General features: G+C 40.0%; 1 protein-coding gene across 1 annotated transcript in view; it reads left to right on the forward strand.

Annotated features, from left to right (window-relative positions):
* Positions 1 to 539: 539 nt before the first annotated feature.
* The window catches only part of LOC115792366 (connector enhancer of kinase suppressor of ras 2-like), a 32,540-nt gene continuing 16,921 nt past the window's right edge, over positions 540 to 16,158 (forward strand). The window contains 11 exon segments of the mRNA XM_030746874.1: positions 540 to 1,011; positions 5,796 to 5,959; positions 8,387 to 8,429; positions 8,432 to 8,588; positions 9,543 to 9,630; positions 10,572 to 10,613; positions 10,706 to 10,783; positions 10,785 to 10,808; positions 10,810 to 10,827; positions 13,251 to 13,313; positions 13,432 to 13,503. Coding sequence (XP_030602734.1) covers positions 948 to 1,011; positions 5,796 to 5,959; positions 8,387 to 8,429; positions 8,432 to 8,588; positions 9,543 to 9,630; positions 10,572 to 10,613; positions 10,706 to 10,783; positions 10,785 to 10,808; positions 10,810 to 10,827; positions 13,251 to 13,313; positions 13,432 to 13,503 — 813 coding nt within the window. The 5' untranslated portion in view covers positions 540 to 947.

Below are 16,158 nucleotides of genomic sequence, written 5' to 3' on the forward strand. Positions count from 1 at the left end.
ATCCTGATAAATCAGTCGGGCTGCACTTCCTACCCTCACCTATCCTGACCTGTAAGCTTGTATTGCAGCCGCCTGATAAAACAGAAGATAAAATAATTAGTGTTATTGAGATTTAACCAAAAGAAAAGGAGTGGAGCACAAATTAATTTCCAATTGATACAGAAAGATATATTTCTATATTTCTTTGTAGATTTCTTTTTAGGTAGAATACAAGTTAATATGCAAATCAGTTTTTTTTTTACCACCACTGCCTTCTTGTACACAGTACGCGGTTGGATGAACAGTGAAACTGTTTTTCTAAAAGCAAATAAATGCTACTGCTCCAAAAGCCTTACAAAGATCCAGCACTTCTGCTTATCAAAATCCCTTATAATCTGGATCCCTTAATTCCCATTAAGACGTCCCCCTGCGCGCACTCTTCCTGGCTTCTTGCGGCATTAATCACTCCACATACAGAGGGTACACTCCGCGCGGTGAGAGCTATGACTCCATGTCTGTGTATGAGGGAGGATGCTCAGAGCGAGCCCATCCTTTCCAGACGCCAGTATGAAGTAACAGTCTGCGCGTTGTTCTCCGCTCCGGATGGTACTGGGATGTATTTTGGAAGAGGGGTCGGGCAGCGGCGACCCACCAGCATCAGAGCCTGACATGAATCACAAGTAAAAGAGCTCTTTCAAGCAAGTGAAGAGCACAGGAATGTGCACAAGTCTGCTGAGCTGCTCTCAGGCTTCTCACAGCGACATTTTGGACCTTTTGGACCTACCTCGATTTGTTTGTAAACACTCAAACCCACCAGAGAGGACTTTAGATTGTCACTGAGACAAGTGTATTCTATTATATTTAAAAATATATATTTCTAGATATTTCTTTTTACGTTTTTAAGTGGGGAGTTGGTTTGTGGGGAGTGTTTCTTTTTCTTTTGTCAAGCGCGAAGACAAACTTCTACCATGGCACTGGTTATGGAGCCCGTGAGCAAGTGGAGCTCCAGTCAGGTGGTTGACTGGATGAAAGGTAGGCTTCAGACTCGATGACCACCAAACTGCTATGCTGCAATGAATACCATGTAGTGTTGCGCTGCGAGTCGAAATGCATTTAAACACAGATTGACTCGAGATGCCAACAGAGAACAAAACACCTGCTGAGCCTCGGATTTTCGCCTCGTCGCCTTGCAGCTTCGGGAGGCTTTTAATCACAGCCTTAAACCATTTAATCGATTTTTTTTTCTCCACAGCACTTCTAATGTGCAGACGACTTGTCCTTTTAAGATGTTCCCCAGGGCATAACATATTCAAACAGCTCTGAACGGTAAAACCCTCTATTGTGTCCTGCAGTGGTCATTGTTAACAGAGGGCTGCCTCACAGATGGTTGTAGCGGAGATCTAGCAATTACACACAAATCATTTCCCCTCTCACTGGATCTGGGTGCAGAATCTGTTTGGAGGGGGAATAAAAAAAGATTCGAGTTATTGACCAAGCTTTGCATGTGCACGGAATAAAACAGAGCTGTGAGAGCAGTATACTATCGGAGCTTGCACAGCCATCTGTGAAATGTTTATCCACAGATGCTCAAGTCATTAAGAAGTCACAGCTGACTTAGAAGAGCATCACGCAGCTTCAAATAGTTTCAAAACCTCCCAAGGGTACCAAAATCCTGAGGCCTATCAGGAAGATTATCCAGACCAAAAGAAAAAAAAAAAAAATGCACTTAAATGTAAATCCACACATTTCTTTTTGCATTTTGGGGTGAACCTCCAGCAGAATAATGAGGTTCTGTTTGGCCATGAAACACTTTTAAGACCTTCTAAGAGAGAGAGAGAGAGAGAGAGAAAGAGTGATATTTAGACTGAACTGAGGGCTGGAAAGGGGTTAGATAGGCATACAGTTGTTGTTGCAATTAATTCATCATCCACAAGGCTCAGTACAGCTGTCGGATGAGCGGCTCCTTTGAGGAAATTTGTCTGCTTATTCAGGCTCCAAAGATCTATAAATGTCCCAAACAGCTGTGGAGGATTTACTTCCACAGACTGTCAGGAATACTTTCAGGGCACAGATTCTTCATTAGCCATGCTGCTTTTTGCCTGTTTCCATTACAAAGTTAGTACTGCGAAGAAAAAAAATGTGGTAAAAACATTAAGAGGAGACGTTAAACTCAGTGGGAGGATGCTGTCTGGCTGTGTATTTGCCTTTTACACACAAGTGCTTTTGTGATGTGCAATGTTTTTCACAGCCACGTGCTCACGTGTCAGGCAATGGTCTGTTCCAGATGAAACATACACATCCATAGGGGTACATCTTTACCACCTCAACACACACATATATGCACATACACACAAACACACATTATTATTCTAAGCTTGTAGGCCTTTTTCTGCTGGCTCAGATGTGTCATGATTGCAAGGATCAGACCTTTCTTGGTATGAGTTGTGTATAACAGATTGTTCCCTAAATCTGATGCTGCCTCTTAAACAGGCTGTTTTGGAGGGGGGTGCTAGTTTAGGAAAGAAATGAGAGCCAAGGATGCTTTATTTATATAGACGCACCGGGATTGATGAGATACAGGGATGGGCTGAAATTGAATGAGCGCAACTGTTCAAATGAGATCTAAAGTGATCTGTAAATAAGCTGGTGGCACAAGTGAGAAATGTAAAGAGCAAGAAGTGGAGATTGGAAATGAGAGAGGACTCTTCAGTGTCCCACATCTGACAAGTGGAGCAGAGACAGTTCTTGTGCCCAGAGCCCAGTAATGGTAATTTAAAGTGAGGGAGTGAGTGGCACGGAGAGACACTGAGGCAGAGGAAACGATGGGTGGAGGGGTTTCATTCGCATCTCACATCCATTATCAAACCCAAGGACTGGCAGCGTTTTGTCGTTAGTATTCACAGGTTCCATTATTACCATACCGCTCCGTGATGTCACTAGAGGCCAAACAGGGGCACCCCGTGACCTTCCCACAATCCCACTCTCCACCCCCTGTTAGTGTTTTGTGCGAGCTAGACGCTTTATTCTCAAGCTGCTTTAAAGAATAGACCCTCATCACAAAAGCGAAAAGAATTCCAGCTTGACTGAAAATTTTGTCTTACTAAGTGAAGGGTGTCAGTGCAAACACACGAGCTAACGTGCATTTCATTGCAGTGTTGTGTTTTGTGCTGCCTGGGTGTTTTTGAACTGCAAACCTAATGCAGGCTTAGCATCATCTGTTCATGAACATATTTCCCGTTTTGCAAAGCATATCAGTTTTTATCGTTCAGTGCAAACGCTCACGCTCCTCTTGTCTGACACAGACAGCGACAGTGATCAATGACAAGTAAGATCAACACAATCCATAGTAACAATGCCAACCGCTCTAAAGAGCTCTCTCTCCTTGCAGTGCCACTGGATTATCTAGAATGGAGATCATAATGTGTCAGTGCTGTGCTTTTAATTTCTCCTCAGCGCGCCTGATAATCTGACTTAGACATGCAAGAGACAGGAAAATTGATGTCGCTGAGATGTCTTTGCATTCCACCAAACAAGGGATTTCTATTATGCGTTGTTCTTTTGAATAATGCTTTCAACAAAATGTGAAACAAAACATGGCAGATTTAAAGGGAAAACCACAAAACCTTAACATTCATGAAGAGAATATTAGTGCCATTTGTGTGCCATGTTCCCCTTTTAATTATAGTAATAATCCTCATTTATATAGCACCTATCAAAAAGATGCTTTATGTTGTCATTTAGAAATGTTTCTTGCTATCTTCATCAGCAAGTATTAAAGAGGCCGATAGCTTCATAAGCTCGGTATCTCACGCCACTATGTAGTCACTTTTTGCAAAGTATCATGCCCTCCCTCCTCTTGTTTCTTTATTTTACCCCATGGTCAGCAGGAAGCCCTGCCAAGAACCTGCTTTGTGGTCTCTATGGCAACATGGGGAATACTTCATTGACATGATGAGTCTCAATTAACTTGGTAAAGAGGCTCATTAGTTAAGCCTTTAAATGTTATGCAAAACCATGAAACTCCCTATGTTTCCTCTCCACCGTTTAGCTGCCAGCTAAACCTGATGTGAATGCTTGATCGGGTTTAGGCTCAGCACTGAGTCACATGTATATGATTGGTCCTCAGCAATAAAAAGACTAAGATGAGGAAAGAACTGTGTGTGTGTGTGTGTGTGTGTGTGTGTGTGTGTGTGTTGTGTGTGTGTGTGTGTGTGAGAGAGAGAGAGAGAAATAGGACAGAGAAGATTAGATGTATAGAAAAGCAATACAAAAGCTGCTCCCTGTAGCTCACTCAAATTAGTTTTCAGCTTATTAATGTGTTTGCTTGATCCGAAAGTGAATAATACATAAATGAGTAAATGAGTTTCTAGAAAAGCCCGAGGCAGAAACATCAATTATCGAATCAAATTTCATCTATAAGATAAATCAAGTTGTGGTTTTTGTTTATGCAACATGAGTCTGTATACTTGATTTCAACATAATTTACGTGATTAGGACAGAGCGCAGCTTCTGAAGTAAATACGTTCATGCATCAGAGACCCGTCATCAATAACTGCGGCAGTCTCTGGATCCTTTTCAATGTTTAATGCTGACACCCTCAAGTACCAGTGGGTTGAAGGCAGAGGTGCTTTTGTGCACTTCACTCCTAACTACTCAACTATATGATCGACTCCTCAGATCAACCTGAGTTCAAATCACACTCCAAGGACATGCTGCCATATTAAATTTTTGACAGATTTAAAGCTGAATCTGTACAAAAATGGGATCCTCAGACCAGCTTTCACTTAAAATTTTCAAAAGGTTTGTCAAAATTTTCACTCCAGCCAGCAAATAACTCTTGATGAATTTGCCTTAAAAATGTACTTATGGAAAATTCCAAGGTCGACCTAATGAATTCTGCAGAAAATCCAGCACAAATGATTTCAGCTGGACTTCCAATTTTTTGTTTAGTTTATGCGTTATAGCCATTAAAAACTGAGCGTGATGCAGCAGCAACATGTATGATGTTTTAGAACAGCTGTATGGACTTTGCACTCCTTCCTGTGGTTGTCCGTGAAGAAAATCACCAGTGGGGATGCGACAATAAACCAAAAAAAACCCCAAAAAACACTTTTTTCCAATCAGTGCTTACAGCCATGCTTTTACGTGATCAAAAGAAGTTGCCATGGGGACTGCTCGGCCCCCTTATCACCTGCTGAACTGCTCGGCCCCCTCATCACCGCTTGCAGTATTTTCTTGCGATGCTTTTGTAAGGGTTTTTTTTTTTTTTTTTTTTTGTATGCAAGAATTTTTTTTTTTTGTAAGAGTTTATGATTTGCCCCCTGTTTGATACGAGTTTCCAGTCATGAATTTCAGGGGGTAAAGTCGTTAACGCAGACAGATTGTGCAGAATCACTTAGTTTGTTTTTGTCTGCTGCACTTCATCAACTGTTTCTCCAAAAGACTTCGCACCTGCTGCAGCAGCTGAATATGTAAAACAACACGAGCACACCTACATAGCCCTTTTTAGCTGAAAGCTCTTTCTAGTTTTGAAGCTGAAAATGCAGCTCAGAACTGTTGACGAGGGGGAGTGTGTCAGATTTCTTGTCTGACACAGACTGCTTCACACTTGCACACAACAAAATACAACCTGTGCTCACACTTTACAGATTTACAGCACATATTCTGGCAAAGCAAGTGATATCAAGTCCTGTTAGAATGCATAATGCAAACAGTGGTTTCACAAGAAATCCGAAAATCTGATGCAGCCTGCAAATAAAATTCAAGCTTTTGAGCTGTGCTGAAAGTTTTCCTGTTGTCCTTGTGGTTCCCCTAAGGGCTGGATGACTGCCTGCAGCAGTACATCAAGACCTTTGAGAAGGAGAAAGTAGGGGGGGAGCAGCTGCTGCGTATCACCCACCAGGAGCTGGAAGATTTGGGAGTGTCCAGAATTGGCCACCAGGAGCTCATACTGGAGGCTGTCGACTTACTCTGCGCTCTGGTGAGTCCAAGCTTCCCACACCATCTTCCCACTACTTTCTACTGTCACTTCAAAAAGTCACTGCTGTCGGATGAAGTTTCTGTCGAAAATTTGGAACCTCTGCAGCTCTTGTGAAGTCATTAAAAAACACAGTGGGAAAACCAAGTTAGAAAATAATAAAGTTATCATCTAAAAGTTCCGTCAGTTAACAAAATAAGTCATTCCAGGAATACGTCAGCGTAGATGGGGTTGCTTTAGGTCCTGATTTTTAAACATCACAGTAAATCTACCAGAGTTACTAATCTGTCCAAAATATCTTCTAGAGGCAAATCTTACAACTGTCATTAGTGCTGACATGGATTACAGTTTCATCTCGAAGGGATTTTTGTTCTTAGTCCCAAAAACGCAAGTTTTGTGAGTGTCAGCATGAGAGACTGCTGTTCTGCTGATTTGGCTAATGTGCAGCTGAAGTAGTTGGAGCATAGTATTTATTCTGCTTATGACACTCTGTGTGTTACTGCAGTAGAGACAACAACAATTTAACTTTACATTTGGCATAGCGTCTACCCAGGGTAACAAAAGAGTTTAACAATGAATTTAGAACTGTGGTCAGTAACTTAGAGGGAGGGTGTTAAAACGTGTTATTATGTATTTTATCTACATTATATTAACTGGAAGCAGATTCTGGGCTCTGTTTCTAAATATGTTGCATATAAAATTGGGGACTCATGAGCAAATATATCCCTGGAATGTAAAGGTGAATGCTGGGGGGGTGGAGGTGTTAAAAAGGAAGACAGAGATCCAGGGCAGCAGCGGGACTGAAAGAGGGGAGAGATTGGGAAATTATGTAGCTTAAATAGACCACCAGATTAGGAGGGTATGTTTGGTATATGACGCAGGGAGAGTGACGCACAGCAGCTCGAGTGGCCTTGCTGAACTAGCTTGCAGGCTTCGGCCCATTTAAGGAATTTCTTTTTCTTAACTGAGTTTTTCGCAGGATAGCTTTTCCCAAATATCCACTTTTGTAAATCAGTGTGAACATATTTTTAGACCTTAGGATCCAGATTTATGCTCAAAATTTGCAATTTGAGAAAATTTTTAACTCTAGAAAACATGACTGCTTTACTAGTAATTTATTGATGTGTTTTATTCTTTGTATGCTTGTGTGGAGTTTTCAACATTATTTGCAAAAAATTATGTTTAATTTGTTTAATTGTTTGAAAGTTGGGACAAATACCATTAAAAAGCAACGTGAGCAGATTTCCTTGGGGGTTTGTAAAATTGTCATTTGTTTGAGAGAAGCTACACCAAGGCAATATTTGGTGTTGGATCAGCTGTAAAGTGGCTCAGATGTCTAAAGGTCCATCCATCCATCCATTCGCTTCCGCACATCCTGTTAAGGGTCGCGGGGGGGCTGGAGCCTATCCCAGCTGTCATAGGGCGAGAGGCAGGGTACACCCCTGAACAGGTCGCCAGCCCTGTTGCAGAGCCAACACAGAGTGACAGACAACCTTTCACACTCACATTCACGCACTCAGTCACATGTCTAAAGGTGAATTACATAATTATAATGCTTGCATCTAATTACCAACACTTACTATGGGCATGCTGTTCAATTTCCCACTAAAGGAAATTAAAATGTAAAGCAAGCTCTCTTTCATAGTTAAGTTACTTTTTTAAGGTGTGCCATCCACCTTTAGCCACCCAGCTAAATGATTTCCTTCCCTAATATTTCCTTTTTTTTCTCCTTTTTATATTTACTTGCACGTTGAGTGAATTGTTTGATAGTCGTATTAGTGATTCAAATTACTTTTAATTCCAATTTGCTGCTTTTGAACCAAAGACTTTGGGAAATGTAAAAGGGAAAAAAATAGGTAAATGATGATGAGAAGCAGAAATAAGAGACATGGTGCAATAAAGTTGGAGATGGGTTTGTGTTAACCCCATGGATCTATAGAGAAACTGGGTGGAGATTTAGCAGACTGAGGTCACAGATGCAATCTGAATCTAAGTCCTTCATCCTGCATCGCTGCACAGGGGCCCTGCCTCAGCCCCAAAGCTTCTTACATAACTGGGATTTAGTTTTAAGTCTCTCAGGCACTGCTGTATTAAATATGATTAGTGGCCCTCCTGCTGCGCCCTCCCCTCCCAAGAAACCTATGACATGTTAGATGCCCGTAGGCCTGCACGTGCAGTTAGCCGCAAAGCGTAATGGACCCTCAGACATGCAAAGTGACAGCTGGTTTCGCACATTTTTATCATATGTGCAGCCTTTCTGTTGTGCAGCATGGTGTGCTGGTCCGCTGTAGTATTCCTATTCATAAAGCGCCACGAGAGAACAATTGGTTTCTATCTCCAGGCTGGAGATATTCTTGGAATGTGTCACAGTGAAAACAAACACTGACAAACTGGTCAAACACGGTGAATTTACTTTCCTCTCTCCTCTAGAATTATGGGCTGGAGACTGAGAATCTCAAGACGCTTTCTCACAAGCTAATGCATCTGCCAAGAACCTGCAGAACTTCATCACAGGCAGGCGGCGCAGCGGCCATTATGATGGCCGAGCCACCCGCAAGCTGCCCAACGACTTTCTAACCTCGGTGGTGGACCTCATTGCTGCTGCCAAAAGCCTTTTAGCGTGGCTTGACAGGTGAGATTTGCAAAATGATGAATTTTAAACATTTGGAAACTCGTGCAAACATGTGGGGACACACGCACATGCCACATGCACACACACCTACACATACACAAAACACACTTTTTGTATATATTTCCTTAGATTGTAATACTTAAAAGAGTGCTAATTGTTTCTGTATCAAAACCATAAACTCATTTTAAATAATTTTTACATTTTCTATTTCGTTGGTTGAAAATAACACACACCTGATCCAATATAAAACACTGAGTTAAAAAGAAATGAGGACAGTCCCGGTTATATCGCATCCTGCGTCGGTTCATGTCTGTTTTTGGGATTTGTTTTTTAACGATACAGACTGTATTCGTTTTTTTGTGTAATGTCCATGACCAATCATTTGACAGGAAGATGAGTAAAAGCCTTATATAAGTAGATTTTGACAGGGTGGCCAAAAGACACTGAAAAATCTATTTATATGTCTCTGTATATCCTTGCTTCCCTGTGGGATTGTGCCAGTCTGTGTGTTTGTGTCTGTTTGTGTTTGATGAATTTGGAAGTTCAAAGCTGACAACGTTCAGCAGAAATAACAAAGTGATTTGCTGTGCTTTTTTCCCCATTATAGCTGACATGATTACAGCATTCATATCAATTAAAATTCACTAATCTGTGTTTCATTTCACATTGAAAATGCATAATTGTTGACCAAATGTATAAGTGAAAATGTGGGAGTTGAAGCTGCATTTGTTGACTGTGGATAGGACAGAACAGTAACTAATAATCTCTGCTGTACGTACGCTCAATTTGGCCTTAAGATAAATGGAAATATTGTTATGTGTTAAAAGCATTACAGACATTACATATTAAAAAACAGACACTATTGGTTAATAAAAAGTGGTAAAATTTACCAATGACTGAGTCTCAAAGGAAGAATGATCTAATGGTTCATTCCAGGTGCTCTTTCTTTTTCAGATCTCCATTTGCAGCAGTGGCAGATTACTCTGTGACCAGAAACAATGTAATCCAGTTATGTCTTGAGCTCACTACAATTGTACAACAGGTAATAAATATCATGGCGTATCATTTATCCTATCTATTTGTATTATATCATATTGTATTGCTTCATACTATACAGACTCAGACTCGGGATCATCAATACCCTGTGTGTGATAATACATATTCTTTAATGTATGTAATTATGCCTTTATGCTGAAATGTCAATAATAGCAAACATTTTAACTTCATTCCTTACATAAATTTCAAATCTAGAGCTTCTAAACTCTAAAACAGGCTTTCTGTACATACAGCTTTTTGTTGTTGTTGTTGTTGTGGTTTTAGAAATTGCAGCCGTCATTGCTAATGAGAAAGTGAAATTGGACTTAATGATTTCACAACTCGTTTTTTTTTTTTAATCTGTCAGACGGGCTTTCATGTAAAGCATCATCATAGTTAGAGCCACCTCAAAGACACCTTAAATACTTTCTAAATTGATAGAAATGCTAGAAGCATCTCATAAATTGGAGATTGAATGTCATTATATCTGGGTCTGTCAGTGATATACTTAGCTCCTAAAGATCAGTAATAATGAGACCTTAATAGGTTTTTAGGGTGGTCTCTGTGGAGTATAATGTTTTATATGGAGTTAAGGGAAAAATTAAAGTGGAAAAACATTAGAAGTGGGAGTGGAAGAGGGTGAAAGGAAAAAGAGTTTGAAGGCAGAGAGAGAGGAAGACTGGCAGCGAGAAAGAGAGAGAGAGAGAGAGAGAGAGAGAGAGAGAGAGAGAGAGGAGAGAGAAAGAGAGAGAAAGAGAGAAAGTGATGTGCCTCCGCAATTGGTGATTCATTTGTTTTGTGTTTGTGCCTGCCTGTGGAGGAGTGTTGGGGGTTATAGGTGCCAAGCTGCTCGGTTTTTGCTTATATCCACCTACAGCAGAAATGCCAATAATAACTTCATTTTGACAAATTCTCTTGAGGTAACAGTGCTCTCTGAATGTTCCTCAGGACTGCTCTGTGTATGAAACAGAAAACAAGATCCTGAATGTGGTGAGTTTGAAACTTTGTTCCATCAAAGAAATAATTAAGTTGGACATGTGCAAACCTGAAGATTGTATTTATCCCTAATGTGTCCTCCGCAGTGTAAAACGCTGTCTGAGTGTGGCGACCAAATTATCTCTCTCTCCTCGGATCCCATGGTGTCCCAGTCTGCACATTTGGGAGGTTGTGCAGCTAGCCAACATAAAAATCCACTGAAGGCTTGGTGAGACTCACCTCCCTCCCCCAGACTCTCAGAATAACACAAGTTTTTTGGGAACAGGGTTCCATATTAATCATCCAGCCCAATATGATGTGTTTCTTCTCTGATGTGACAGAGACTTTGTAGCTCACTTTTTCTACACTATGAACACCACGCACATAAGAAGTAATTAAGAAGTTTTTTGGTTTTTTTTGCTTAGCTTAAAAATTAGGAAAAATAGGACAGCAACATGCATGCTGTTTAATTACAAAGTTAGTTAGTTGTAGTTAAATATGTTAAATATGTTCATGAAGAAAAAAAAACCATTTAAAGTAACAAACTACAACTGACGTATATGGACATCCCAATATATTAATCATCTGTATATAGTTAGTCAAATTTTATGCTTAAAACAGAGTGGGAAGAACTATAAACTTATGTGATCCTACCCCTCCTTCCTGTCCAATGAATGACAGCAATATTCATCTTACTTTCAAATGACTTGCTAATGGCCCATTTACATATATAAGTGCATTCATACCCACACATGACATGCATAAAAAGACTGCATAGATTCAAGTATATTATGAGTTTTATGTTCTATATGAGTTTAGGCTCAGTGAAGTCAGTGAATCCATTACCTGTAAAGTGCTTCACTATAATTAACTTTTGCACAGTCCCTCTTTCACCAAAATACTTATGTACTTCTTTATATAAGAAATTGAAGATAAATACTACAATATTTGTAATGAATTCCCTCTTGTTGTCAAGCAGCATGTGTATAATTTAGCAGCCTTTAAGTGAAAGACTTAGCCACGTAGGTAATGAAAGCAATAATTACAGTAAAGGCAGGAGTCAGTCATCCATCGTGCAATAATCTATTACAAGCATAGATACCTCAGTACACTTAACAATGTGCTCATAACCAAGATTTCAATATAATTTTCATTAAACTTGAAATATACTTAAAATATCAATATGTTAAATTGTTTTTCAGGTTTGATGAACACAGGGAAAAGCACAGCCAAAAAGTAAAGTACAAAACTACTAATCTGAATCATACTAATGACAAATAAACAGCATGACTCTTGACAGAGTATTTTGTTTGGATTCCAATATGGCATGTGCAGATTCTCTTGCAGCATTCCTCTCACTCACTGCAAACACAGTTAATTCTTCTGCTGAATCTCATACTAACTTTGCCCGATTTTTCAATTAGAAGCTTTAGAAATACAATTTCTAATTCAAACACCTCATACCTACTTTTTGAGGCATGATGTGATGTGAGTGGCTATTTTTTCAAAGGCTTGGTCAAACCAGACGACACTGTCACTTCCTGGGTTATTCACTTGTTTTTAAATTCATAATTTCACAAATAAACATCAGGAATACTGCAGTAGATCATAAACCTGTGTGCTGCTTTACAGCGCAGCATCTAATGAAACTCACAGTGGCTGACCCCAAACTAGGTTTTGCTGAGCCGGTGGGCATGTGAGTCAGCTGATAAAATGTGACACGAAAACAACATATTGACCATGCAGAACTGAGTGAAATGCAAACAGCAAAACAATTAAAATTCAACAACTGGCAACTGTGTTAGCACTTACTTTTAAAGAAACTGTAGATAATCATTTGGGAAGCAGAAAATATGTTTTTCTTGCACTGTATATAACCACCACCACTTTGTTGGACTCAATTTTCACACTGACCTACACTCGGGCACAAGCTTCCCTGCTTGGGGCCACAGCATTGGGCATGGAAGTTCTTTTCATCCGTTCAGTGAAACCTGACACAACAGTGGGCCAAGTGGCCTAAAAATAAAACCTCCTCCACTCATCTTGAAGACTGGCATGCTGCTTCTCTCTGTCTGTGTGCGACTGTGTATGTGTGTGACACAGTTATGCACATGTATTTGTGCATATCTGTGCGTAAATTGTTTGTGTGTGTTTGTTTGCAATGCTCTTTCGGACCCCCCTTTTAGTGAAAGCTTTGAGGGTTTTTTTGTTTGCAGCAGTAGCACAGCAGCAGCAACAGCAGCAGACTGAGAGTATTTGCAGATAAATAATACTTAACTTTTGATTTAATCTTCTTGAAAGGGGGCTTGAGAGAGAATCACTACATGACATAAGTTCACAGAGTGTCTGGTAGATTTAAAAAAAAAAAAAGTGCATCTATGTGATATTTTAGGACTTTCCTCTAGTTATTTAAGACTTTGTGGCAAATTAAACTGTGTCTAAAAAGCACTTTCCCTCTCAGGCTTTCACTGAGAGAAACCCAGGATTTCTACTATTTTGCACTGCAAGCAGATTAAAACAAATGGAGATTTGCAAATATGGAGTAGTCTGCTCTACCAATGACTGCAGGGCTGAGCCGAGATGCAGATGAGTTGTGCTCCTTATGCTTTGCTTTAAAAGGTAATCATTTGTATAACTGTTATATTCCCACAGGGCATGTATATCAAATCAACATATGATGGTTTGCATGTGATCACCGGGACCACAGAGGCGTAAGTGCAAATGTCTTTCTGCTCACCTTTGCAGATTTTTCCCCTCCCTGTTCACTCACTATTGGTGTGCTGCTTGTATCCGAGCTGCATTTATGACTCTGCCCTCTCTGTTTCTCCATCAGTCGCTGGCTGACCGCTGCAAGAAAATCCATGCTGGAGATGAAGTCATTCAGGTCATCATCAGACAGTGTATGGTCATGTGTTTTTTTTTCCCCTCTCCTTGCTTATTATTATTTTTTTAAATCTGTGCTGTCTGAATTTACATGTTACTTTGCATGTGCATTTTTCATGGGCGTTAGTAGACTGTTTATGCAGATGTCTGTTTAGTTTCTACATGTTTTGGTCATAAAGAAATCCCTGTCTCTGAGATTATGAATGGATGCAGTACTGGACTTCTGAAGTTCAGTACTTTCATGAGCCACCGCAGCGCAGCGTTATTGTCTGGGATACTGGCTGTAGTGTCTCTTGTAGTAGTTATGGAGGGCCGTTAGAGGGTCAGACGGATTTTCTGTTAAAAGCAGATCAAGAGGTACCTGCTTCAAAAAGGTACCTGGTTGTTAGTGCGAGTTTCTGTTTTCATTCCTAGAAGCCAGGCACACCCACACACACTACTTTTCTTGATAATTAGACCATTCTGCTAGTTGTTATGCACCCGGAGGAGACAGTTGCAAATTTCAGCCTTCTTTTTTTTTTTTTTTTTTTAGCTGGATGGGGAAATGGAAAAATAAAGTTTATTAGCTGGGCTCAAAGTAGGGATGTTGCAGTCCATCTTCTTATTTCAGTACAGAGTTTCTCTTCATATTGTTCTCAGCTGTCCCCACATTCAGCATGAGTGTTTATCAGCCAAAGTAATTGCCACCGTTTCTGCCAGTGAGAGACACAGCTGCACAAAATGTCTTTTTCTGTAGTGTACACAGCAGAGATGAAAGGCAGAAAACTTTCAACTTTCACTTTTCTGTGGTGCAGAATTTAAATATAGCACCCTTTGTTTAAAATAATTGCTACTTGTGTGTGCAACAGCGAGATTTATGATAATTACACAGCTCAAGTCAGATTCATTTCAGTCAGTCAACTCACCCACTAAATGCAGCCATATTTTGGAGAATAAGTAGAAACGCAGAGTTGATTTGGGTGTCAAGACTCTTTCATTTCACTGAAGCAGGCATAGCGAGTCAGAGTCATGCTCCTTGTGGGGTACCAAAGGAAATATACTGCATTCAAACAAAACTTTTAAGGCAGCTATTTTAGCCTGTCATAGTACATTACATAAGCCACGCATGCACAATGCTGAAATACCTAAATGGAATATATAGCGTAAATGACACGAGTGCTTTTGCAGATTGATTTGCACTGGCTTCTCAGTTCTTTCTAAATAATATAATTATACTGTATTTGCTGTGGTGTAGAATTGATAAATAGGTGTTCTCAAACAGAGGATGGAGATGTAATGTTTAACAAAGGACCTTCTGCCACTCTCGCAGCTTAAGTAGTTAATACATTAATACAATTGAATTGTACGCTGCTCTGAAACTCCATAAAGACTGCTAAAACCAGCTGAAATACTGTTAATGCATTTAGAGTAACTTGATGGTTGATGGTTCACAAACGGTCCTTTGAGAGTCCAAGAAACCTTTAGAGAAACTGCATTGAACTAGATTTGTCCATGATGGCCCAGATTACTGCCACCACCTCCTCTTATAGGAAAATAAGATAACAAGTCATGAAAAAAATTTGTGTAAAGATTTTAATACTAAAGAGCAAAAGCAAGTAAAAACATGGTAAGCTAGAAATAGTAGAGGGATTTATAATTAAGGCAGCGGGGAGTACTCCAGCAATAAGACACAGACCAAAGTTCACTGGATCTGAGCATGGATCATAGGAAGCGGACGTAGGAATGGCAGCTAAAGCAAATGAGTTACATCAAAGGAAATTAATGAAGAAAAAAAAATCCTCTGCCTTGTGATTAACTTGGAAACATGTAGAAGGAGCTGAGAGTTTGCTCATTTGTAGGTTATTTTGGTGGTGTGGTGCACAGAGAAATAAATAACTCCTGACATCAGTGATAGAGTCGGGTGTAGCCAATAAATGAGAAAGGCTTCAAACACGTAAAAACATCGCATGCACAATGGTACATTTTAGTACGTAAGAGTTTTATCTTCCAAAGGGAGATGAAACAAAAGGAGGAAACCAGTGACGTGATGTTGTGTAAGAAACACTTTAAAGCAGGCAGCTTAAAAAGCTGAAAATCAGGGATTTAGTGCTTTAAATACTTTTTTTTATACACAGAGAAACTTTTTTTTCCATCATAGAATAAAGAATAAAGAAACGTGTTTGTTCAGTCAGTCTGTGTCTTTAATGCATGTTCTGTGAATTTCTATATCGTGGCTGTAAGGGTGAAAGATTACTTGGAAAGGAACAAAATGATTGCCAGGTCAGAGCCTGAAAAAAGGCTGGTTCTTCAGGGTGTTTCAAATACACAAGACATACTGAAAATTCTGTGCAGTTGACCAAAGCAGAAGACTTTTTTTTTTTTTCTGCCCCCAAACTGGACCTGGCATATTTGGTTCAGCAGCAGAGAGTGTTTCTCTGGGCGGGATGCTTTTCGTGCCAAATATCATTAAAACTGGGTTAAAGAGTATTTACATGGCATGCAGCTGTTCACAACACACAACATCAGGCTGTACCACAACATGGCAGGAGGCGTGCAAGATGCCCCGAGGCATCTAGCTTTGCATTAAACATCATCGTCAACATGAACCTCAGAGGGCTGCGGGCTGTGCTACAGTTCTCAGCCATCAGGATCCATGTGCATTATTAAAATAACAAAATAACAGCACCTTGAATAAAAT

Source organism: Archocentrus centrarchus, chromosome 14 (genome assembly GCF_007364275.1).
Source record: "Archocentrus centrarchus isolate MPI-CPG fArcCen1 chromosome 14, fArcCen1, whole genome shotgun sequence".
Lineage (NCBI taxonomy): Eukaryota > Metazoa > Chordata > Actinopteri > Cichliformes > Cichlidae > Archocentrus > Archocentrus centrarchus.